Genomic DNA, 27,003 nt, shown 5'->3' on the forward strand with positions numbered 1-27,003 from the left:
GAATTGTGTGAAAATCTCAACTGAAATTATGACATCATAGGGTCACCAATGGCTATCAGTAAAGATAAAACTCAGACTAAAGCTAACATGTTAGCTACGACGATCTGCCAACAAACCGACAAAGAAGATAAAAGGTGATTCTTTGACGTATTTACTGAACTTAAATGTAAATATTATCAAGATGCAGTGGCGGGCCGTGCGTTTCCCACCTAGGCCTTCAGTGATGTCCTACTTTGTCCGACTTCACCTCTCAAAATACCTTAATTGATGTCACCACATGGACACGGCTGGAGATACTATACAGAAACACGCTTGCACTCTACTGGACATTGAAACCCCTCAACAGTGTACAAAAGGGTCTATTTTTCGGCGCATTTAACATTCAATAAACCCGCTTCAGCAATTAAAACATATCTTAAGTGGTACTATCAAAATGAAAATATTTGTGTAAATCAAATGAGACATGTTGTACTCAGCCCGATTTTCCCGGGAGACTCCCGAATTTCAGTGCCCCTCCCGAAAATCTCCCGGGACAACCATTCTGCCGAATTTCTCCCAATTTCCACCCGGACATCAATATTGGGGGCGTGCCTTGAAGGCACTGCCTTTAGCGTCCTCTACAACCTGTCGTCACGTCCGCTTTTCCTCCATACAAACAGCGTGCCGGCCCAGTCACATAATACATGCGGCTTTTGCACACACATAAGTGAATGCAATGCTTACTTGATCAACAGCCATACAGGTCACACCGAGGGTCGCAGTGTAAACAACTTTAACACTGTTACAAATATGCGCCACACTGTGAACCCACACCAAACAAGAATGACAAACACATTTCGGGAGGACATCCGCACCGAAACACAACATAAACACAACAGGACATATACCCAGAACCCCTTGCAGCACTAACTCTTCCGGGACGCTACAATATACACCCCCGCTACCACCAAACCCCGCCCACCTCAACCCCACACCCCCATCTCTCGAATTCAGAGGTCTCAAGGTTGGCAAGTAGGCCGTTTGGTTCCTCGGAGCCATAGTCTGGGACAAGCATCGACTGCGGCGCATCGTACGTGCTGCCGAGAAGGTGATTGGCTGCAAACTCCCAACCCTCCAGGACCTGTTCTCCTCCAGGACCAGGAGGCGTGTGGGTCGGATCACAGCTGACTCTTCTCACCCGGGACACAAACTATTCTCCCCTCTCCCCTCAGTCAGGAGACTACGGTCCATCCAGACCCACACCTCCCGCCACCTGAACAGTTTTTTCCCCTCGGCCATCGGGCACATGAACAATAACAAGATCTTTGCCAGTGCCTCCATGGAAATGCGCCCCTCTACCTCAAAGAACTACTCACCCACAAATCCTCCACACGACACCTCCGCTCCGGACAGGCTAACCTCCGAGGACAAAGCTACGAACAATGGGAGACCGGGCTTTCTGCGCCGCCGCTCCCAGTCTGTGGATCGCTCTCCCTGACCACCTGAGGGCACCACAGACTACGGATGCTTTTAAAAAAGGCTTAAAAACCCTTCTTTTTAAAAAAGCCTTTTTTTTTTTTTTAGATATATGCATACTAGTTTTAGCTATTTGGCTGTTCTAGTTTATATTTTTTATTATCTTTTTATTTTTATTTTTTAAATACACTGTAGCACTTTAAGGTTGTTTACTCAATGTAAAGTGATTTTTACAAATAAAACCTATTATTATTATTATCTTATAGTTTAGTTGCTTGTGCAGCCCTTTGAGACACTCGTGATTTAGGGCTATATAAGTAAACATTGATTGATTGATGATTTTCCAGTTGGCTTAATGGGTTACAATTATCAATCAAATCTTGGAAAATTACTAAAAGTACAAAAGCCCTTAAATTTATATCCTTGTTAAAAACATTTAAAGTGATTTAGGTAGCCCTTTTTGTCTTTTTTATTTATTGTTTTAATTTTTTTTTAGTAATATTACTCTATCTATTTTTTTTCTTTTCCCTTGATGTTGAAAGTGACTTGTCTTTTTGTGTGAATTATAAATGTATGTTTGTTGTTCAATAAAAACATAAACATTTTTTTTTTAAACTAACAAAAAAACTGATAGTTATTTATTTACACTGTGGAGTATTGTACTTCCCAAATATTGTTCCGGTCTAACCTTGTTGTGATGACCGGGAGTATTTATTGCAATATTTTCCGTGAAACAAAACAATAATACTGGAAAACGGGATGTCGGAACCAAAGTCTTGGCCCCCGCCGCGCGCGCGGGACTCCTATGGTTGAACGCACTTCCGCCTCGTCGCCGTGTCAGCTGCGAAGCGGAAGTGGATTTATGTCTGACTTTGACAGTATCAATTGTTAGAATCTTTTTGGAAAAAAATATTAATGAAAGGCTAGTATATTATTTAGAGTCAAAAGAAATAATATATTTTTTTTTAAAACTACCAAAGTAGATTTCGGTTCACCATACTGCGTGTGGACAAAACAGGACGAGGGGAAAAAACAAGATGGCGTTTGATGGAGAATATGCGATTGTGTTGATAATAGTATTGTGTTATTGATCAGTGCGTACACGTTCACATATATGTTGTTTAATAGAGTGAATATCAATAATAGTTTGCTATTATTTGATATAGCTAGCTTAGCTTGCTAGTTAGCTTAGCTCGTTTAGCTGCTAACAAAGCGAGGCGGAAGTGATCAAAACACATCGCTAAGCAGAGATCAAGTGTGAGTGTAAAGTGTTGTGATTGTGCGAAAATGTGCGAAAGAACGATAGCAGTGTACGAGGAGGAACTTTGTCCAACAAAAGGAGAGAAGGAGCGACAACATCAACTACTGGACGCTGTTTTCAAGAAACATCAAGTTGTGTTACACAGAACAGGTTTGTTTACTTCTTACTCTCACATGTTTACTTATTTTACATTTCGTTATTAACACTGTCAGCACGGTGGTACAGGGGTTAGTGCATGTGCCTCACAATACGAAGGTCCTGAGTAGTCCTGGGTTCGATCCTTGATTGATTGATTGAGACTTTTATTAGTAGATTACACAGTGAAGTACATATTCTGTACAATTGACCACTAAATGGTAACACCCGAATAAGTTTTTCAACTTGTTTAAGTCGGGGTCCACTTAACTTGATTCATGATACAGATATATACTATCAGATACAGTATATACTATCATCATAATGCAGTCATCACACAAGATAATCATCAGGGTATATACATTGAATTATTTACATTATTTACAATCCGGGGTGTGGAGGGAGGGGGGGGGGGTAGGTTTGGTTCTTATCATCAGTCATCAACAATTAAGAACAGAGAAATGGATATTGGAACAGTGTAATTCTGACTTGGTAGAATATGTACAGAAAGTAGTGGACATACTCCTCTTAAAGGAGTGGTCACATATATCATGCAAAGCAGGTCCAGGACGCACAATACGTGACGGAATGTGCTGGGGGCCTTGTGATTTCGCCTTGTCTCCGCTTCGTCTGCGTGCTGTCGTCTTATCTTCGTTGAGGTCCTTGAAGTCCTTTGCTGTTGGCGGGCTAAACAGTGAAGTACATATTCTGTACAATTGACCACTAAATGGTAACACCCGAATAAGTTTTTCAACTTGTTTAAGTCGGGGTCCACTTAACTTGATTCATGATACAGATATATACTATCAGATACAGTATATACTATCATCATAATGCAGTCATCACACAAGATAATCATCAGGGTATATACATTGAATTATTTACATTATTTACAATCCGGAGGGGGTGGGGGGGGGTAGGTTTGGTTCTTATCATCAGTCATCAACAATTAAGAACAGAGAAATGGATATTGGAACAGTGTAATTCTGACTTGGTAGGATATGTACAGAAAGTAGTAGAAAGTAGTAGAGAGAGAGAGAGAGAGAGAGAGAGAGAGAGAGCGAGAGAGAGAGAGAGAGAGAGAGAGAGAGAGAGAGAGAGAGAGAGAGAGAGAGAGAGAGAGAGAGATCAGAAGGCATAAGAAAAAGTATCTACATTTGATTGTTTACGTAGAGAGGCCCTTTCTTTTATACCTGTTGGGAGCGCATTCCACATTGATGTGGCATAGAAAGAGAATGAGTTAAGACCTTTGTTAGTTTGGAATCTGGGTTTAACGTGGTTAGTGGAGCGCCCCCTGGTGTTGTGGTTATGGCGGTCATTTACGTTAAGGAAGTAGTTTGACATGTACTTCGGTATCAGGGAGGTGTACCGGATTTTATAGACTAGGCTCAGTGCAAGTTGTTTAACTCTGTCCTCCACCCTGAGCCAGCCCACTTTGGAGAAGTGGGTAGGAGTGAGGTGGGATCTGGGGTGGAGGTCTAGAAGTAATCTGACTAGCTTGTTCTGGGATGTTTCTGTGTGGAGTTTGCATGTTCTCCCCTTGACTGCGTGGGTTCCCTCCGGGTACTCCAGCTTCCCACCTCCAAAGACACGCACCTGAGGATAGGTTGATTGGTAACACTAAATGGTCCCTAGTGTGTGAATGTGAGTGTGAATGTTGTCTGTCTATCTGTGTTGGCCCTGTGATGAGGTGGCGACTTGTCCAGGGTGTACCCCGCCTTCCGCCCGAATGCAGCTGAAATAGGCTGCAGCACCCCCCCGCTACCTTGACAGGGACAAGCGGTAGCAATGGATGGATGCTGACGGACGGCTTTGGATTGGCAGACTGGTTCCTCTATTTAAAAAGGGGGACCTGAGGGTGTGTTCCTGTCGTAGAATTTCTGACCTTTTGACCTATATTTCTTGTCTTTTAAGAATGTCCGCTCATTTTCAATTCTCTTCTATTTTGTGCCATTGAATGGACCAGTTGTGGGACAAAGGTGAATATGGAGTTATGCCAACCTGTCTACAGAATGTTTAGAATTTCCAAATATGACTAAGAGATACAAGGTTGTTTTGGAACAGACAAAACCAAAACAAAACAATCATGACGCACTAGATAAAAAACAATGACGCACAAGAGACATATACAAAATGGCAGAAGACAGTGATTTTGGCTTGTGTGTGTCTTGTTTGCTCCGGAGTAACATGTGGTCTGTCTGCACGGCTAACTTAATTCAACCTGCACTTCTGATAATGGGTAAATAAATTTGTTGTACTAAACTACTTTTGTTGCCTGCTTAAGCTTCGGACAATCCACTACATTCCAACTATCGTGGCATCACACTCCTCACCCAGGTCTATTAAAGTGTAGTAGAGAGGAGGCTACGCCGGATAGCCGAGCCTCGGATTCATGAAAAAGGAGGATTACCTCCAAATTCTTCAGGACAAGCTAAAATTATGGAGCCTATCTCAGCTGCATTCGGGCGGAAGGCGGGGTACACCCTGGACAAGTCGCCACCTCATCGCAGGGCTGTTTTCATTGTATTTTATCTATTATTTCCACTAATGGTTCTTCCTATTTTTAAAGGTTTTATTATTTTTTACTTTCCAGCGTTCCTCTGAGGGAGCCATCTTCATCAGGGGTTATCGGCCGTGCTGTGGAGTCGCTTTGTGTCAGCGTCCTGGTGACCACGGTCTGATGACCTCCTGGTGCAGATGGCTCCTGTGATAGTGTTTACTTGCCTGTCTCCTCTGTACTCAGCCATGCCTTCATTTGCTCATCGGTGTGTGTGCGTCTGTTCGGTATTTGTGTGCGTGTGTGCGATAATTGGGGATGTGGGTCATTGGGGTGTTGTTTTTAAGTCTGTAAAGCATTTTGTGTTGCATTTCTATTATGTATGAAAAGTGAGTTACGAATAAAGCTTGATTTGATTTGATAATAAGTCTACAGGTATAAAGCAAAATGGTTACTCACTTTACACTTGTCAGGTTCAAACACAGATGACATCTATTAATCAGACAAGAAGCAAGGAACCATGCAGAGACAGAGTTCAATTTAGCTCATGAGGAGAACGCATGGAGCTGCACACTTAATCACAGTCTCGCCCTACGCTCTAAGGTTCAGCTCCCGCTTCCCTCTATTTATTCAGGAGTTCCAGTCAACATCACTGAGGCCGCCTCTTAAAGGAGTGGTCACATATATCATGCAAAGCAGGTCCAGGACGCACAATACGTGACGGAATGTGCTGGGGGCCTTGTGATTTCGCCTTGTCTCCGCTTCGTCTGCATGCTGTCGTCTTATCTTCGTTGAGGTCCTTGAAGTCCTTGGCTGTTGGCGGGCTAAAACAAAGATAACATCTGCGGCTGAGGCCACCCATCAGACAAGAAGTTTTGTCCTTGCACAGATACAAAAGTCTAACTTGAGCACAATAGCTAATAACTATAGCAACGGACTTTAAGCATACTAAAGTTGTGTGATAATATATATACATGATTATTCTAACACACTGGAGGTGTAAAGGGCTAACCCATTAGGCTTAAGGATGTTTTCATCAATGCTGGCTCTTCCTTCAGAGGCTTCGCTAATTGCCCTCCTTCAAAATGTAAAGCCCTGTGTTTTTTACTTACTGGACTAATTTCAAAGCAATTTTAGTGGGTTGGGACAAAATAAACCCTTTGCTGTGTTTTTATTGGTTGTTTACAGACTTTAACACAGTGTTTTTCAACCTTCTTTGAGCCAAGGCACATTTCTTGTTGCGTTGAAAACATCCGTAGGCACACCACCAGCAGAAATCATTAAAAAAATAAACTCAGTTGAGAGTAAAAAGTCGTTGTCGTAATTGTTGGATATGACTTTAAACCATAGCCAAGCATGCATCACTATAGCTCTTGTCTCAAAGTAGGTGTACTGTCACATCACGCCCTGACTTATTTTGACTTTTTTGCTGTTTTCCTGTGTGTAGTGTTTTAGTTCTTGTCTTGCGTTCCTATTTGGGTGGCTTTTTCTCTTTTTTTGGTATTTTCCTGTAGCAGTTGCATGTCTTCCTTTGAGCTATGTTTCCCGCATCTACTTTGTTTTAGCAATCAAGGATATTTCAGTTGTTTTTATCCTTCTTTGTGGATGTACATTGTGGACGCCGTCTTTGCTCCACAGTAAGTCTTTGCTGTCGTCCAGCATTCTGTTTTTGTTTACTTTGTAGCCAGTTCAGTTTTAGTTTCGTTCTGCATAGCCTTCCCTAAGCTTCAATGCCTTTTCTCAGGGGCACTCACCTTTTGTTTATTTTTGGTTTAAGCATTAGACACCTTTTTACCTGCACCCTGCCTCCCGCTGTTTCCGACATCTACAAAGCAATTAGCTACCGGCTCCCACCTACTGATATGGAAGAGTATTACACGGTTACTCTGCCGAGCTCTAGACAGCACCGACACTCAACAACATTACATCATTTGCAGACTATAATTACTGGTTTGCAAAATTTTTTTTTAACCCAAATAGGTGAAATTAGATCATCTCCCACGGCACACCAAACTATCTCACGACACACTAGTGTGCCGCGGCACGGTGGTTGAAAAACACTGCTGTAACACACATGAGAACACACAATCTCAGTGTCAGTTAAAAAACTACTACTTTTCTATCCTAACATGAATAACCTATTTACCCAACAGGCATCCAGAAGCCCCTTCATAATAAAAAGGAAAATGCACAATCCCTTCCTGTTAAAGAGGAAGAGGAGGAGCCACAGCCCCACCACGTTAAAGGGGAAGAGGAGGAAGTGTGGATCACTCAGGAGGAAGAGTGTCTTCTAGGGCAGGAGGAGGCTGATCTCACCAAGTTTCCACTGACTGTTGTCCCTGTGAAGACTGAAGACCATGGAGACAAACCACCTGAGTCCTCACAGCTTCATCACAGTCCAAGTAAGCACAACACCCACATATCATCTAATACAATGTTTGTAACACATGTTCATCCAGGGACCACAGTTATGACAAAAGGTGGAGATGTATACTGATAACTTCCTGCTCCTTAAGACCAATACTGATAACTTATTTATATCTATTAATTTTAAATGTACATTTAGATGTAGTTTGTGAAAAATTGGGAGTAAGAACGTGTCAGACTAAGGTGGATATGACAAAATGTACGACTGGTAGGAGAGAAAATACTCTCTGAGCAAATGCCTCATTATCCCAATTGGGTGCATATGGATTTACAAGAACCACCGGTTCATTTTTAGGGGAGCCTGAGACTATGATAAGTCGACCTTGGTGGTCAGCCATAACATCTGTTGGACTAAACCAGACCCGTATCCCATTAAGATTTTCAATCCGACCCACCGGGCATTCTACATAATTATTTTAAACCTTTAAAGGCCTACTGAAATGAAATGTTTTTATTTAAACGGGAATAGCAGATCCATTCTATGTGTCATACTTGATCATTTCGCGATATTGCCATATTTTTGCTGAAAGGATTTAGTAGAGAACAACGACGATAAAGATCGCAACTTTTGGTATCTGATTAAAACAACCCTTGCCCCTACCGGAAGTAGCGTGACGTCACAAGACAAAGGATTCCTCACAATTCCGCTTTGTTTACAATGGAGCGAGAGACATTCGGACCGAGAAAGCGACGATTACCCCATTAATTTGAGCGAAAAGATGAAAGATTCGTGAATGAAGAACTTTAGAGTGAAGGACTACAGTGTAGTGCGGGGTGTATCTTTTTTCGCTCTGACCGTAACTTAGGTACAAGCTGGCTCATTGGATTCCACACTCTCTCCTTTTTCTATTGTGGATCACGGATTTGTATTTCAAACCACCTCGGATACTATATCCTCTTGAAAATGAGAGTCGAGCACGCGAAATGGACATTCACAGTGACTGAACATGTAAATACACGGTTAATAATTTTCAGCTTGGCGAAGCTAAAAAAAATAGAAGCTAACTTAGCTACAGAGCTAACGTGATAGCAGGCTCAAATGCAGATAGAAACAAAATTAAAAAAAACCCTGACTGGAAGGATAGACAGAAGATCAACAATACTATTAAACCATGAACATGTAAATACACGGTTAGTAATTTTCAGCTTGGCGAAGCTAAAAAAATAGAAGCTAACTTAGCTACGGAGCTAACGTGATAGCATCAGTCTCAAATGCAGATAGAAACTAAATAAAAAAAAACCCTGACTGGAAGGATAGACAGAAGATCAACAATACTATTAAACCATGAACATGTAAATACACGGTTAATAATTTTCAGCTTGGCGAAGCTAAAAAAAGAGAAGCTAACTTAGATGCGGCGGCGGGCTTTGTACGCTTTTGACGACACCCCGGCCGCCATCAGAGTCGGCAAGAAACATATATTTCCCCAAAGTTACGTACGTGACATGCACATATCGACACGCACGTACGGGCAAGCGATCAAATGTTTGGAAGCCAAAGCTGTACTCACCGTAGTGCGTCTGCTATCCTGCTCAAAACACAACACAACCTCCTAGTGTTGGTGTTGCTGTAGTCCGCCGCTAATACACCGATCGCACCTACAACTTTCTTATTTGCAGTCTCCATTGTCCATTAAACAAATTGCAAAAGATTCACCAACACAGATGTCCAGAATACTGTGGAATTTTGTCGAAGAAAACAGAGGTATTTGAATTGGGTCCAAACACTTTCCTTGACCTCATGACGTCACGCGCAGACATCATCATACCGCGACGTTTTCAAGCGGAAGTTTCGCGGGAAAATTCAAATTGCACTTTATAAGTTAACCCGGCCGTATTGGCATGTGTTGCAATGTTAAGATTTCATCATTAATATATAAACTATCAGACTGCGTGGTCGGTAGTAGTGGCTTTCAGTAGGCCTTTAACATCCAAACTGTAGCCGCCGTTATGACGTGCAGTGCTGTTTTTAGATGACCATAAGTCTTGAACTATAGAAAGTATTTCAATGGTGGAAATCTGCACTTTTGGGTGTTACATGAGTTATTACGGTAATCTACGTCACAGCAGCTCAGACCAGGAACAAAGCAGAGTGGGCGGGGTTTGTTTCCAGAGCAGCCAGCCCGAAACGCATGTGTCAGGAACAGATGCGGAAGTACATTTTTACAACACATTCCTGCATAAAAGTGATAATATATCACACTGTAGGTGTTTATTACCCTTTGCATTCATATTTTGCTGTTGCTTGATTGTAAAAGATGTCCATCGAGGAGCTGGTCTGAGACGTAAAAGAGGAGCGATGTTCATATGTTGTTAATATTAAGTGTTTTATTGTTAATATTGTAAATCCCACTTTCTTTATTTTAATGTACATTTTGGGTGTCCCATTCAGTAAACAACTGTAAAATTCCATTCCGTTTTTCGAACTCTATCGGACATTGTGACTTTTGGTATTAGCGTTCCTGGAAAAAAATGGACCCAAACACACATACTGTACAGCAGATTTTTACAGCTAAATCTGTATATATCATTGTGGAGGGGGGGCGTGGCCTGCGGCCCTGCCAGGACCGGCCTCGAAGACAGCGACAGGTGCGTAGATGGCCCAGGTGGGCCTTGTTATCTAATCACCTGTCGCCTTTATTAGCAGCAGCCGTGATGAGACGAGTAGTTGGAGTTGGAGGTGCTGCTGAGCAGTCGCAGAAAAGACTCGTTGCTGGGAAGCAAAAGGCTCGCACCTCGTGAGAACGAAATAAAACAGTGTTATACCCTGAATTCCTGGCAGTGTGTGGTGGTCTGCAGAACCCACTAGAGGGCAACCTCTGCAATCATTTATACACACATACACATTGGCCCCCCCAGACACATATTTTTTCTCTCAATGTGGCCCCCCAAGTCAAAATATTTTCCCAGCTCTGGACAAAACGGTAATTTCTTATGTATTAGAATCGCTTTAGCCCTTGCTTTGCTACTAAAATTGGAGTGGAAACTTTGGCCAACCCATGAGGCTTTTAATCTATGACGATCTTTAGTAACCAAAATGTGTCTCCTGTAAAAAAGCAACTTCCTTTTTAAGATATTTTAAGCGGGAACATACTCTAGCACAGTGGTTCTTAACCTGGGTTCGATCGAACCCTATGGGTTTGGTGAGTCGGCCTCAGGGGTTCGGCGGAGCCTCCGCCACGGAGGTATAGACACATCCGACTTATCGTGTGAATAAAAACTTCTCCCTATCAGCGTATTATGGACACCCCCAAACAATGTTCCCTCTAATTTTCCATCTGATTTGCAGGTTGTTTGATTGATCGATTGAAACTTTTACTAGCAGATTGCAAAGGAAGACAATACACAGTACAGTTTACACAGCACAGTACATATTCCGTACAATTGACCACTAAATGGTAACACCCGAATACGTTTTTCAAGTCGGGGTCCACGTTAATCAATTCATGGTAATGTGTGTAAGGTGTGTAATTTGTTGTGGGTTCATGCACTGTGTTGGTTTTGTTCTTTGAACAAGGTGATGTTCATGCGCCGTTTATTTTGTGAACCAGTGAAAAAAAAATATGACTTTTTCTTGAATTTGAAAAAAGAAGGGTTCGGTGAATGCGCATATGAAACTGGTGGGGTTCGGTACCTCCAACAAGGTTAAGAACCACTGTGTTAGAGCCACTACGGACTGGACTCTCACAATATTATGTTAGATCCACTATGGACTGGACTCTCACACTATTATGTTAGATCCACTACGGACTGGACTCTCACACTATTATGTTAGATCCACTATGGACTGGACTCTCACACTTTTATGTTAGATCCACTATGGACTGGACTCTCACAATATTATGTTAGATCCACTATGGACTGGACTCTCACACTATTATGTTAGATCCACTATGGACTGGACTCTCACAATATTATGTTAGATCCACTATGGACTGGACTCTCACACTATTATGTTAGATCCACTATGGACTGGACTCTCACACTATTATGTTAGATCCACTACGGACAGGACTCTCACACTATTATGTTAGATCCACTATGGACTGGACTCTCACAATATTATGTTAGATCCACTATGGACTGGACTCTCACACTATTATGTTAGATCCACTATGGACTGGACTCTCACACTATTATGTTAGATCCACTATGGACTGGACTCTCACAATATTGTGCTAGATCCACTATGGACTGGACTCTCACACTATTATGTTAGATCCACTACGGACAGGACTCTCACACTATTATGTTAGATCCACTATGGACTGGACTCTCACAATATTATGTTAGATCCACTATGGACTGGACTCTCACACTATTATGTTAGATCCACTATGGACTGGACTCTCACACTATTATGTTAGATCCACTATGGACTGGACTCTCACAATATTATGTTAGATCCACTATGGACTGGACTCTCACAATATTATGTTAGATCCACTATGGACTGGACTCTCACACTATTATGTTAGATCCACTATGGACTGGACTCTCACACTATTATGTTAGATCCACTATGGACTGGACTCTCACACTATTATGTTAGATCCACTACGGACTGGACTCTCACACTTTTATGTTAGATCCACTATGGACTGGACTCTCACAATATTATGTTAGATCCACTACGGACTGGACTCTCACAATATTATGTTAGATCCACTATGGACTGGACTCTCACACTATTATGTTAGATCCACTATGGACTGGACTCTCACACTATTATGTTAGATCCACTATGGACTGGACTCTCACACTATTATGTTAGATCCACTATGGACTGGACTCTCACTATTATGCTAGATCCACTATGGACTGGACTCTCACACTATTATGTTAGATCCACTATGGACTGGACTCTCACTATTATGTTAGATCCACTATGGACTGGACTCTCACAATATTGTGCTAGATCCACTCGACGTCCATTGCACCGGTCTAACAGGGAGGGGGTCCCCACATCTGCGGTCCCCTCCAAGGTTTCTCATAGTTATCCTATTGGGTTGAGTTTTTTTCTTGAGCCGAGGATGTCGTTGAGGCTTGTGCAGCCCTTTGAGACACTCGTGATTTAGGGCTATATAAGTAAACATTGATTGATTGATTGATCGTCAGAGACATTATCTTTTCTAAAGCATGTGTGTCTCCTGCAGATGTCTATGAAGAACATCTTCTTGAGCAGAATGAGGGGACCTCCAGGATGAGGCAGGTGGGATTAGAGTTTAAAGAGGAAGAGGAGGAGACACATCTCCCACACATTAAAGAAGAAGAAGAAAATGAGCCACAAGCTCCTTACATTAAAGAGGAAGAGGAGGAGCACATCATCAGTAAGGAGGTTGAGCATCTTGAAGGACTGGGGGAGGTTGATGTCACCAAGATGCCATTTACTATTGTCATTGTGAAGAGTGAAGATGATGAGGTCAAAGTTGACAGTGAGGAGCAGAGAGAGGCGGAGCCTCCAAGCAGCAGCTCAACAGAAGCTGATGGAGACCACTGTGGAGGATCACAAGCAGACAAGCTCTTAGCTCCACTATCAGATAGTGAGGACACAACGTCACACTCTCCTGACACTGATGATGAAGACTCTAAAGATGATAAGACATGTCACACTGACAACACACACCTGACGTGTTCTCACTGCGACAAAACCTTTAGGTACCCGAGTCATCTGAAAGTACACATGAAAATACACACTGGTGAAAAAAATTGTTTATGTCCAGTCTGTGGCAAAAGTTTTGTACAAGATAGTGTTTTGAAAAGGCACATGACAAAACACACCGGAGACAAACCGTTCATGTGCTCAGTTTGTAGTAAAAGGTTCTCCCGGAAGGCAGATTTGACAATACACACCAGGATACACACCGGAGAAAAATCTTTTTTGTGCGCGGTCTGCGGTAAAGGTTTTAAACAAAGTCAACACTTGAAAGGTCACATGGGAATACACACTGGAGCCAAACATTTTTCATGTTCAATCTGTGGTAAAGGTTTTATACAAAGTCAGAACTTGAAAGTACACATGAGACTACACACGGGAGAAAAACCCTTTTCCTGTCCAATTTGCTTCAAGGATTTTAATCAGAGTCAGTGTTTGAAAATACATATGAGACAGCACAATGGTGAAAAACTCTATTCCTGTTCAAGTTGCAATAAAAGCTTTGCTGACCAATCGAAGCTTGTAACACACGTGAGAATACACACTGGAGAGAAAGTGTTGAGTTGCAATTTGTGTGGTGAAGGATTCTCATATAAGTACCAGTGTAAGAAACACAAGTGTGCTGGTGAGAACAGCGGCAGCAAATGATGCTGAAGGAATAAAAAAATCTGTCTTTAATGTTGACTTTCGATGTTAACTTGATCTCGTTCATATCCTTCTACCATTTATAGATGAGATGTGTGGTTTTATTTCATGCATTAATATACAAACATTGTGTGCAAATATTCAAAGTCTAAACAACACAGTTTTCCTTCAAAAGATGTAGACTGAAGCATTAGTTTACTTTTATTACCTTAATATTAATTGCTTTTCATCCATTTTAAAATAAAAACAGTACAAAACATTTGTTACATACAATGAAGATGTTATGTGTATAATTATAGTAATGTGTTGATCTTGCGTGTTACATATTGTCATTTCTAACTGTAAATAATCCCGTAGATCAGTGGTCCCCAACCACCGGGCCGCGCAAGAAATTTACTTTAATTGTAATTTTATTTTTTTAATTAACATAAAAAACACAATATATACATTATATATCAATATAGATCAATGCAGTCTGCAGGGATACAGTCCGTAAGCACACATGATTGTATTTCTTTGTGAAAAAAAAATTAAAATAAAATCTCCCCCCACCCCCCGGTTCGTGGGACAAATTTTCAAGCGTTGTCCGGTCCCCAGCTACAAAAAGGTTAGGGACCACTGCCGTAGATGACTTCCTTTATATGTAATACATATTTGTTTTACATGTGTTCATACCTTTGCTTGTGAGTACACATAAATCCCTCCAGTTCATATTTACTGGTTCACGTCTGAAACATCTTCTGGAAGAATTTTCTTTACTTTATACATCATTTGAGCATCATTTGTGTGTCATTTATTTTTAAAATGTGTGACTTTATGAATCATTTGTTGGGTCTCTGTTATCTTTATTACTCTTATTGTAATATGACTATTGTTTTGTGATTGGTATTATGATGTATTTCCCCAGACCTTTATGCAACAACCAATGTATGCTTCAACTATCGGTACAGTAAATGTAGTAAATATTGGTTGTGTGTAAATTGTTCTATTTAGTATTCATACAGTGTAAAGCTGAGCTATCTTGCCCGAGGAAAGAATAAAGCATATTTACATACCAGCAGCATACAGAGGAGTCATTTCGTCTGCGTTGGTGGGGGCCTGCTGGGTGGAGTCCCCGCGGGTCCCCTGTCGTGGTGCCTCGGTGTGGCACGAGACAGTGCTGCTGGTATAGTGCGCCTGTGGGTCTCCATGGCATCTCCTTTTTATTGTTTATTTATTTTTATATTCAATCATTTTGACTCTCTTTTCAGGAGAGTGTGTTTGTGTATATATTTTTCCTTTTTCTTACCATAAGTGTTTTTTATTTTTTCATTTTATTACTATTTTCTTTAATTTTGGGAGGAGGCTCCGCTGGGGCGGCTGCTGAGTGCCCCATCTCCATTGTTGGGATCAGCATAAGGGTGAGGTGAGTGGTTCCCTCGGACCTCGTGTTGGACATTCTGTACTGGGTAGTGTGGGTTTTGGGGTGTTGCGCTTGTGGGGGTCCAGTCGTACCAGATGAGGTAATCTCTGGGACTCTCCAGTGGGGTGTCCCACCTTCCTTTTGCCCGCGTGGAATGTGGTCTCACGCTAGCTTGAGGGCAAGTTGCCTCCGGGTTCTCCTGTGCCTTGTCCTCGGCCGGGCGCGTCTGTGAGCTCCCACTGGCTTGCCCGAGTGCCACACCTGCTGTTTTGGGTGGGAATTGAAGTTGAATTTAAGTGAATACAATAACTTTATTTGATTAAGACAATGTACATTGATCAGCATACGAGCAAAGCATCACAGTAATTACCGTGGGTACGGAAAGTAGTCAGACCCCTTTAAATTGTTCGCTCTTTTTCATTGCAGCCATTTGCTAAAATAAAAAAGTTCATTTAATTTATCATAAATGTACACTCAGCACCCCATCTTTGCTGCTCAATATTTTAACCCACCTTTTCCTAACCCCCAGTATCCCTTAAATCCTATAATATAACCTTGTGCTTTTCAAAAACTCCAATAGTGCCCTCAACTGTTTCCTATCCCTCATATTTAACACCCCAGTCATTTTTTAATTCATTAATACCTGTATCTGTTGGTTTCCTCTTTAACACTCCTCTCATATTTGCTACACCTAATTGGTATACGTTCTACAGTCCCCTCACACAGTTCTGTTTAATGTTTGCCTATTATTTTCTGTGTTCTATTTAACATACAGATTCAGAATCAGAACTACTTTAATAATCCCCAAAGGGAAATTAAGATTTTCAGCACAATCCCATTCAAGAGCAGACAAACATTACAGGGAGACAGAACAGGATCGCTAACGGGTCTGCCAACTTCCGGCGGCCCTTACAAAAAAGGTGAGAAAAAGGTCAACGCTGGGGAGGTAGAGAAAAATTAAAAAAATCAGTCTAAGCCTGGGCCCCTGGAGAGGGGGTCCAGACTGAGGCCAAGGAAGAAAAAAACCTAATAGCCATAGCACACATAGAAGGCGTAAATCTCGCGCCAGGCCGTACCCATATCCCCAGCAGGTCTCCAAGGTGAACAGCCTCTGGCATGTTATGGGTGTAAGAGGGAAACATCAAAGAAGACAAAGGACATTAAAGACATTAAAAGAGCCGAGCTGATGCAACTAGCCACTTCTACACACAGCCACAAAAGTAAAACAAAAACAACAACAACAACAAAACATATACACTGTGGTGGCCACTGCGGTGTTCCACGCAGACGATGACACGTTGACCTGGCTCGCCTCAACAGAGCTGCAAGTCTAAAGACACACGGCAGAAGAAGAAGAAGAAGACTGCTGGGGCGGGGGGAGCATGGCCAGAGAAAGGAGCAGACCCAACAAAGCAACCAAGAGAGCCACCCTCGGCCGCTCACCAACTCTCGGCCAGTGTCCAGTCCGCATGGATGAGCGAGGATGCGTCCGAGGAGACCGAGAGTGTGGGGACCCAGTCCAGACAGTAGAGCACATAGTCACTAGTTGCCCCCTACACCGGCCACCGAATGGCGAACAAGGTCTGATTGACCTGGACGATGACACGTTGACCTGGCTCGCCTCAACAGAGCTGCAAGTCTAAAGACACACGACAGAAGAAGAAGAAGAAGTCTGCTGGGGTGGGGGGAGCATGGCCAGAGAAAGGAGCAGACCCAACAAAGCAACCAAGAGAGCCACCCTCGGCTGCTCACCAACTCTCGGCCAGTGTCCAGTCCGCATGGATGAGCGAGGATGCGTCCAAGGAGACCGGGTTGTCCGATACCAGCTCATTCAGCCAAGACACTGTGAACCTTGTCCGTCCCCAGCGCCGGCTCCGCAGCCCTGTCTCTTCATCCGCATCTCCTCCGGTCTCTCCAAACGCACTCTGGTGTGGCAGAGACCCAGCAGCTGGTCTCCATGGCCAAAAGGCTCCGGGGGGGAAGATTCAGAAGTTCACAAAAAAGCACCGTAGAAGTCACGAAAGTGCCACCCCTTGTCGCACAGTCCCAAAGGGTCCCCAACCAAAAGGCAAAAAATAAAACCACATGAAAACAAGAAGGAAACATCCGGAACACAAAAGGATGACACAGGAGCGCAGAGCTCCTGATAACAGCAACCACTACATCGGCGCCATCTTGGGGGGAAAAAAAGTACAGTGCCCTATTCTTAATCTTGTCAATAAAATGTCTTCCCTTCTTATTACACTTCCAAACCCTTCCATTCTTACACTCTGCTGTATTTCCCATAAATGCTTTCCTTCGACTTCCCTATCCAAACTCTCATGCCATTCGTCAACACATTCCCTCCAAATTTCACATCTGCCTAACTCTTATTTATATGCATCTCTACATTTTTCTTTTCTTAAAGCTATCTTCGCCAACCTGAACATGTTATGTTTGTGACCGTTTGCAACACTTTTCTTCTTCTTTCGGTTTCTAGCAGACTAGTAGAACATCTTAGGTGTATTGCTGCCCTCCACAGGTTCTTAACGGGATTTCCTCCTTCTGTCCTACGGCCCACACTACGTTCTACAGTCCAGTAGGTGACAGTATGAACCTTTCAAGCCATGGCTGCAAACTCTCGGTAAAGAAGAAGAAGAAGAAGAAGAAGTGGCGCTGGTTGCTTTTTACTCTCGCGAGATCTGACAAAACTGCGTGTGTACAAAACAAGACGAGGAAACGCAAAATGGCGTTTGATGGAGAAAATGTTATTGTGGTTATTATAGTGTTGTTTTCTTAACCACATACATGCCGTTTAAGACGGTATATAATATATCGTTTGTAACTGTTGGAATTCATATACATCTGTCACTCTGCTGCTTCCCGTGCTAGCGTAGCTTAGCTAGTTAGCTTAGCTTGTTAGCTGCTAACAAAGAGAGGCGGAAGTGATCAAAACACATCGCTAAGCAGAGATCAAGTGTGAGTGTAAAGTGTTGTGATTGTGTGAAAATGTGCGAAAGAACGGTAGCAGAGTACGAGGAGGAACTTTGTCCAACAAAAGAGGAGAAGGAGCGACAACATCAACTACTGGACGCTGTTTTCAAGAAACATCAAGTTGTGTTACACAGAACAGGTTTGTTTACTTCTTACTCTCACGTGTTTACTAACTTTATATGTCATTATTAATGCTATTCTTAAATATATTGTCCATAGTAAGGTGAATTGTATTGTGGGGATGAAAATGAGTTAGTTTCAGACACAATTATTATCTTAATAATTGTGTCTGAAACTAACTCATTTCCCTTTCGGGGTTCCGAAAGGGAAATGAGTCAATCTCATAATAATATTATGAGGTTGATGTATCGCTGTATCCCCGAAAGAGACAAGCGGTAGGAAATTGGATGGATGGATGGATGTATCAACATGTTTACACAAAACTCACACAGTCACTAAATATATTTTACATTGTAATCAATATAATTCATAGTTTCATGGCTAATTTCACTTCCTGATTCTTACCTACATGCATCAATAAGTGAAAGTAAACATGTATTGTCAATCATCTTTCAATAAACAAAGTAGTCAACACTTGATGTATGAAAAAAAACATAAAAGTGACTGACTTTCCTTCAGCGTGTCGTAGATGGTCTCCAAGTGAATGTGGGAGCTGTGCTCTAAAGAGGAATTGTTGATGGAGACACTCCATAAAAACACCACATAGTAAAACATGTTTTGGTAAGAGTTCCTTTTGGTCCCGCCAACAAAATCTGTAAAAATAAAAAATAAACATTTCATATGATGGCAGGGGTTAGTGCATGTGCCTCACAATACAAAGGGCCTGGGTTCGATCCTGGGCTCAGGGTCTTTCTGTGTGGAGTTTGCATGTTCTCCTCGTGACTGCGTGGGTTCCCTCCGGGTACTTCGGCTTCCTCCCACCTCCAAAGACACGCACCTGGGGATAAGTTGATTGGCAACACTAAATGGTCCCTAGTGTGTGAATGTGAGTGTGAATGTTGTCTGTCTATCTGTGTTGGCCCTGTGATGAGGTGGTGACTTGTCCAGGGTGTACCCCGCCTTCCACCCGATTGTAGCCGAGATAGGCTCCAGCACCCCCCGCGACCCCAAAAGGGACAAGTTGTAGAAAATGGATGGATGGATGGCATTTCATATGATGACAAAAACATATTAAGACTGTTTGTAAGGAGTTTTGAAATGAGAGTTTTTTTATTTCTGTTCTATGTAATTTGTTGTTAGGAGTATGCCTTATGAGGTTAAGGTTAGAGATAAGGTTTAGGTTTAGTAGGCTGACATGTATATGGAAAAAAATGGTTACGCACTTTACACCAGTGAGTGTGAAGGTAAGAATGCCTTAATAGATGCTGGCTTTTTCGAATTGCACATGAGAACACAAATAATCTCATTGTGTTAACAATGTCAGTCAAAAACATTTCTGTTGTCTTTTTTATTCATCTTTATTTACCTATTTACCCAACAGACGTCCAGCAGCCCCCCCACATTAAAGAGGAAGAGGAGGAAGTGTGGATCACTCAGGAGGAAGAGTGTCTTCTAGGTCAGGAGGAGGCTGATCTCACCAAGTTTCCACTGACTGTTGTCTCTGTGAAGACTGAAGAGCATGAAGACAAACCACCTGAGTCCTCACAGCTTCATCACAGTGCAAGTAAGCACAACATCCACATATCATTTTATTCTCAGGGCATTCAGTCCATCACAACTGGACTGTTCACTTTGTCTTAGAAGACGTTTGGCCTCTCATCCAAGTAGTCTTCATCAGTTCATGCTCATAGACTTCAAGTCTTAAATCTAATCATTTGAACTGAAAGCCTTAAAATGTCTTACATTCTATCTAAATATGTGCCTTGAAAGGTTTAACAAATTCTATTGACAATAATTTAATTGAAAATAAATTTAAAAACTAATTAGCTGTCCAGCCCAATCAGAATTTCTGGAGCATGACAAGTGTGCGGTGCTGTGTATGTTGCAGCAGAGTTTAGCTAGCAGCAGATATTACGAAAGCCCACAGCAAAGCAGAGTTGATTGTGTAAGATGGTAAGTGCAAGTTCAACCATTTGTGGCTGTAGTAGAACAAATCATTTTATGCGTGATTGAAGCCAGTGAACAGAAACGTTTAACATTTTTTCACCAACTTTAAAACTCAAGCCATCGTGGAGGACAGGGTTTGTAAACATTGTGATGAAAAAGTGGAAAATCCTGGACAAGTCTGTGTCAAATGATGCTAAAACACCTGCACAACTGTACATGGTTCAACTTCACCTCCCAAAAGAGTGTTATGTAGGTAAAGTGCCGCCAATGGCAGAAGAAGATCCATATGAGATGTAGGGATGGATGATATATCGCAATATTTATTGCAGCCTCCTGCAGGAACGATATAAATCACAATATAGTGATAAATAAATGATAAATGATAATAGAACTATTTCAAAACAAGTTACAAAGGCTCCTAATTTATCTGCTGACATGCAGAAACATATTACATAATTGTATTATGACTGTATTATTTTCCACATATATATATATATATATATATATATATATATATATATATATATATATATATATATATATATATATATATATATATATATATATATACTACCGTTCAAAATTTGGGGTCACCCAAACAATTTTGTGGAATAGCCTTCATTTCTAAGAACAACAATAGACTGTCGAGTTTCAGATGAAAGTTCTCTTTTTCTGGCCATTTTGAGCGTTTAATTGACCCCACAAATGTGATGCTCCAGAAACTCAATCTGCTCAAAGGAAGGTCAGTTTTGTAGCTTCTGTAACGAGCTAAACTGTTTTCAGATGTGTGAACATGATTGCACAAGGGTTTTCTAATCATCAATTAGCCTTCTGAGCCAATGAGCAAACACATTGTACCATTAGAACACTGGAGTGATAGTTGCTGGAAATGAGCCTCTATACACCTATGTAGATATTGCACCAAAAACCAGACATTTGCAGCTAGAATAGTCATTTACCACATTAGCAATGTATAGAGTGTATTTCTTTAAAGTTAAGACTAGTTTAAAGTTATCCTCATTGAAAAGTACAGTGCTTTTCCTTCAAAAATAAGGACATTTCAATGTCACACACACACACACACACACACACACACACACACACACACACACACACACACACACACACACACACACACACACACACACACACACGTGTATATATATACATGTATATATATATATATATATATATATATATATATATATATATATATATATATATATATATATATATATATGTATATGTATATATATATGTATATGTATATATATATGTATATGTATATATGTATATGTATATATGTATATATATATTTGTGTATATATGTATATAGAGGACTTTAAGAGCAAAAACCAAATGATTTAAATCAGAGCCGATAGTAGAAAATAATGTAAATATTTAATTGATATTGTTACACCACCAATGGGGGTGAGGAAAATAATCGATTTTTAGATGCATCGCAATTCGGACATTGACAATTATAAAATCGATTAGTAAACGTCAGTAGTCGATAATCAATGTATTTATTGTGAATAAAGTAAAGCAGACAGTTTGGCTGACTGCAGTGAGACACCTCACAGAGAGATCCGACCAGCTCCTTTATTTTAGGGCACTTACAGTATGTTCCAGTTTTGCACACATTTTCATTAATTTAATAAATGTGGGAGTTAAGTTAACTTTTTTAATTACAAATGCACTGTTTTTTAAAGTTGCAAGTGATAAACGTTTATTTAGTCAAACGAAAATAAATGTAATATACATATTAGGGGTCGGCAACCCGAAATGTTGAAAGAGCCATATTGGACCAAAAATACAAAAAATAAATCTGTCTGGAGCCGCAAAATATTAAAAGCCTTATATAAGTGTTATAATGAAGGCAACATATGATGTAAGTGTCTATATTAGCTATAGTAGCCTACTATCAAAGGCTGAGATAACTCCTGGAAATTACTGGCTCAGAAAGACCAAAGGTATAGATGTGTGGGTCCACGTTTAAGGAAACGGCAGGCTGTCTTTTTCTAATGGATTTATTACAATCTTTGCGAGCTGGGTAACGTTTGCTGTGGTCTGGAACAACATGGCACACTAACAACTATGAGAAATGCAGCCAATATTACATGCAGATAATGTGTCATGAGACATGCAAATATAAATTAAATACTGAAAGGACATAAGTAAAGGACATTTTAATGAGCTCAAATATACCTACAAATGAGGCATAATGATGCAATATATACATACAGCTAGCCTAAATAGCATGTTAGCACCGATTAGCTTGCTGTCATGGATTGACCAAATATGCCTGATTAACACTCCAGCAAATCAATACAATCAACAAAGCTCACCTTTGTGCATTCACGCACAGCGTAAAACGTTTGGTGGACAAAATGAGACAAAGAAATAGTGGGGTAAGACACCTCTTTCTGTGGCAGCATCAGAGAAAGTTGTACATGTAAACAAACTACGATGAGTTCAAAGATGGCTGAAATTAGTAGGACAAAACGGTGCTTGCCAAACACTCTCATCAGTGAAGCATGTTTCATATAAACAGTGGGATTTCTAACGATTAGGAAGGTTTGTGTTTGTTCTCCCACAGAAAATTAAATAAAACAAAAAATATATTTTTTTCTTCATCTTTTTCCATTTTCACACATCTCTGAAAGAGGACCATGGAGCCACTAGGGTGGTGCTAAAGAGCCGGGGGTTGCTGACCCCCGATATATATGAATTAAAGATGCATCAATAATCGATTTTTAATCAAATCGTAGCTTCTGAATTGTAATTGAATTGTGAGGGGCCCAAAGATTCCCACCTTCTAACCACCATCTTGTTTTTGTCTGATTATAGTTGTGATCAAAAATTGGATCGTTCAATGACGTTGAAAATATGAAGTATCAGTATCAGCATTGAAAGGGACAAGCGGTAGAAAATGGATGGGTGGAGTTTTAGCATTGGTATGACCAATACTGCCTCTGTAACTACTTGGTATTGGATCGATACCCACACCCAAAACTAATGTGAAGTATCCAAACAACAGAAGAATAAGTGATTATTACATTTTAACAGAAGTGTAGATAGAAACATGTTACAACTGAATGTAACTAGATATTAACAGTAAATTAACAAGTAGATTAATAATAGTTTTGAGAAAATAATACCACTGGAAGTTATGTAATATGTCACTGCATATGTCAGCAACTCAATTAGGAGCTTTGGTAACCCATTTTAAAATGGTTTTTATTCTTAATTCTATATAAATATACACTACCGTTCAAAAGTTTGGGGTCACCCAAACAATTTTGTGGAATAGCCTTCATTTCTAAGAACAAGAATAGACTGTCGAGTTTCAGATGAAAGTTCTCTTTTTCTGGCCATTTTGAGCGTTTAATTGACCCCACAAATGTGATGCTCCAGAAACTCAATCTGCTCAAATGAAGGTCAGTTTTGTAGCTTCTGTAACAAGCTAAACTGTTTTCAGATGTGTGAACATGATTGCACAAGGGTTTTCTAATCATCAATTAGCCTTCTGAGCCAATGACCAAACACATTGTACCATTAGAACACTGGAGTGATCGTTGCTGGAAATGGGCCTCTATACACCTATGTAGATATTGCACCAAAAACCAGACATTTGCAGCTAGAATAGTCATTTACCACATTAGCAATGTATAGAGTGTATTTCTTTAAAGTTAAGACTAGTTTAAAGTTATCTTCATTGAAAAGTACAGTGCTTTTCCTTCAAAAATTTCAATGTGACCCCAAACTTTTGAACGGTAGTGTATCACAATATCGATTTTAGGCCATATTGCCCATCCCTAGTAAAAATCTCTCTGCCCCATCTTGCTCTTTTTTTCCCCCCATGAAGATTTTGGGACAGTTCATACAACAACTTGGTTTTCTTTAGTACATGTGAACGTACTGAATGCCCTAATGTGACTGAGCAAAGCTGGACGTTTCTAAAGCATGTGTTTGTCTTCTCGGGCCCTGCAGATGTCCGTGAAGAACATCTTCTCCCTGAGAAACAGGAGTGGAGCTTCAGGATGGAGCAGGAGGAGCCACAGCCCTCCTACATTAAAGAGGAAGATGAGACGCCACAAACCCCTCACATGAAAATGGAAGAGGAGGAACACAGCATCAGTCAGGAGGGAGAACATCTTGAAGGACTGGAGGAGTTCCCAGTGACTGGTGTCCCTGTGAAGAGTGAAGATGATGAGGTCAAATGGTTGGAGGAGTTCCCAGTGATTGGTGTGATTGTGAAGAGTGAAGATGATGAGGTCAAAGGTGAAAGTGAGGAGCAGAGAGAGGCGGAGCCTCCAAGCAGCAGCTCAACTCAACACATGACAACAGAAGCTGATGGAGACCACTGTGGAGGATCACAAGCAGACAAGCTCTTAGCTCCACTATCAGATAGTGAGGACACAACGTCACACTCTCCTGACACTGATGATGAACACTCTAAAGATGATAAGACGTGTCACACTGACAACACACACCTGACCTGTTCTCACTGTGACAAAACCTTTAATTACCATTGTCATTTGAAAGTACACATGAGAATACACACCGGAGAAAAAACATTCATGTGCTCGGTTTGTAGTAAAGCATTTTCTCGGAGGGGAACTTTGATAAGACACACGAGAACACACACTGGGGAAAAACCTTTTATTTGTTCAGTCTGTGGTAAAGGTTTTGTCCAAAATCAAGATTTGAAAGTACACATGAGAACGCACACTGGCGAAAAACCGTATTGCTGTTCAAGCTGCAAAAGAGACTTTGCTGACCGATCAGCGCTCGTAGCACACATGAGAACACACACCGGGGAAAAAACATTCACGTGCTCAGTGTGTAGTAAAAGATTCTGTCGGAACCAACAATTGAAAATACACATGAGGATACACACTGGAGAAAAACCTTTTATCTGTTCATTCTGCGACAGAGGTTTTGTACAAAGTCAACATTTGAAAGTACACTTGAGAGCGCACACCGGTGAAAAACCATATTCCTGTTAAAACTGCTACAGAAGCTTTTGTAACCGAACAAACCACACATGAGAACACACATTGGTAAGAAAGTGTTGAGTTGCAGTGTGTGCGGTGAAAGTTTCTCTTCTAAGTACCAGTGTAAGAAACACAAGTGTGCTGGTGAGAACAGCAGCAGCAAATGAAGCAGCAGGATTTGAAATACACAATCAAGATTTTATTAACATTGACTTACTAACAACATCAGCACATATAACATGTGTGACATAATTATTGTGTGTGTAACACAATGTTGTTAATATGTTTCTAACATTTATAGATTCGATTTGGGCTTTTATTTCAATCAAGGGCATGCCTTAAAGGCCTACTGAAATGAATTTTTTTTATTTAAACGGGGATAGCAGATCCACTCTATGTGTCATACTTGATCATTTCGCGATATTGCCATATTTTTGCTGAAAGGATTTAGTAGAGAACAACGACGATAAAGTTTGCAACTTTTGGTCGCTGATAAAAAAAGCCTTGCCTGTACCGGAAGTAGCGTGACTTCACAGGAGGAAGGATTCCTCACAATTCCCCGTTGTTTACAATGGAGCGAGAGATTCGGACCGAGAAAGCGACGAGTACCCCATTAATTTGAGCGAGGATGAAAGATTTGTGGATGAGGAACATTAGAGTGAAGGACTAGAGAGGCAGTGCAGGGTGTATCTTTTTTCGCTCTGACCGTAACTTAGGTACAAGGTCTCATTGGATTCCACACGTTCTCCTTTTTCTATTGTGGATCACGGATTTGTATTTTAAACCACCTCGGATACTATATCCTCTTGAAAATGAGAGTCGAGAACGCGAAATGGACATTCACGGTGACTTTTATCTCCACGACAATACATCGGCGAAGCTCTTTAGCTACTGAGCTAACGTGATAGCATCTGGCTCAAATGCAGATAGAAACAAAATACATAAATCCCTGACTGGAAGGATAGACAGAAGATCAACAATACTATTAAACCATGGACATGTAAATACACGGTTAATAATTCTCAGCCTGGCAAAGCTTAACAATGCTGTTGCTAATGACGCTGAAGCTAACTTAGCAACCGGACCTCACAGAGCTATGCTAAAAACATTAGCGCTCCACCTACGCCAGCCAGCCCTCATCTGCTCATCAACACCCGTGCTCACCTGCGTTCCAGCGATCGACGGCGCGACGAAGGACTTCACCCGATCCCAGATGTCTGCTATCCAAGTAAGTCCTCTTTGTTGTGTTGCTGCAGCCAGCCGCTAATACACCGATCCCACCTACAACTTTCTTCTTTGCAATCTCCATTGTTCATTAAACAAATTGCAAAAGATTCACCAACACAGATGTCCAGAATACTGTGGAATTGTTCGATGAAAACCGAGCAGTTTGTATGGTGACACATTGGGTACGAATACTTCCCGTTGCCGTCGTGACGTCACGCGCATACGTCATCACACATAGACGTTTCCAACCGGAAGTTT

The 27,003-nt window shown here is 41.1% G+C and overlaps 2 protein-coding genes across 2 annotated transcripts; both read left to right on the plus strand.

The window, feature by feature from the left end:
• The first annotated feature begins 2,275 nt into the window (after window positions 1–2,275).
• Window positions 2,276–14,916, plus strand: LOC133640657 (zinc finger protein 568-like). Its single transcript, XM_062034201.1, has 3 exons — window positions 2,276–2,866; window positions 7,502–7,750; window positions 12,932–14,916. The coding sequence occupies exons 1-3, from the start codon at window positions 2,743–2,745 to the stop codon at window positions 14,077–14,079; spliced, it is 1,521 nt and encodes a 506-aa protein (XP_061890185.1). The 5' UTR covers window positions 2,276–2,742; the 3' UTR covers window positions 14,080–14,916.
• A 3,123-nt stretch (window positions 14,917–18,039) lies between these two features.
• On the plus strand, window positions 18,040–25,888 carry LOC133640689 (zinc finger protein 568-like). Its single transcript, XM_062034251.1, has 3 exons — window positions 18,040–18,590; window positions 19,953–20,135; window positions 24,512–25,888. Exons 1-3 carry the CDS (start codon window positions 18,467–18,469, stop codon window positions 25,528–25,530), a joined length of 1,326 nt encoding a protein of 441 aa, XP_061890235.1. The 5' UTR covers window positions 18,040–18,466; the 3' UTR covers window positions 25,531–25,888.
• Window positions 25,889–27,003: the final 1,115 nt, after the last annotated feature.

This window comes from Entelurus aequoreus, linkage group LG23 (genome assembly GCF_033978785.1).
Source record: "Entelurus aequoreus isolate RoL-2023_Sb linkage group LG23, RoL_Eaeq_v1.1, whole genome shotgun sequence".
Lineage (NCBI taxonomy): Eukaryota > Metazoa > Chordata > Actinopteri > Syngnathiformes > Syngnathidae > Entelurus > Entelurus aequoreus.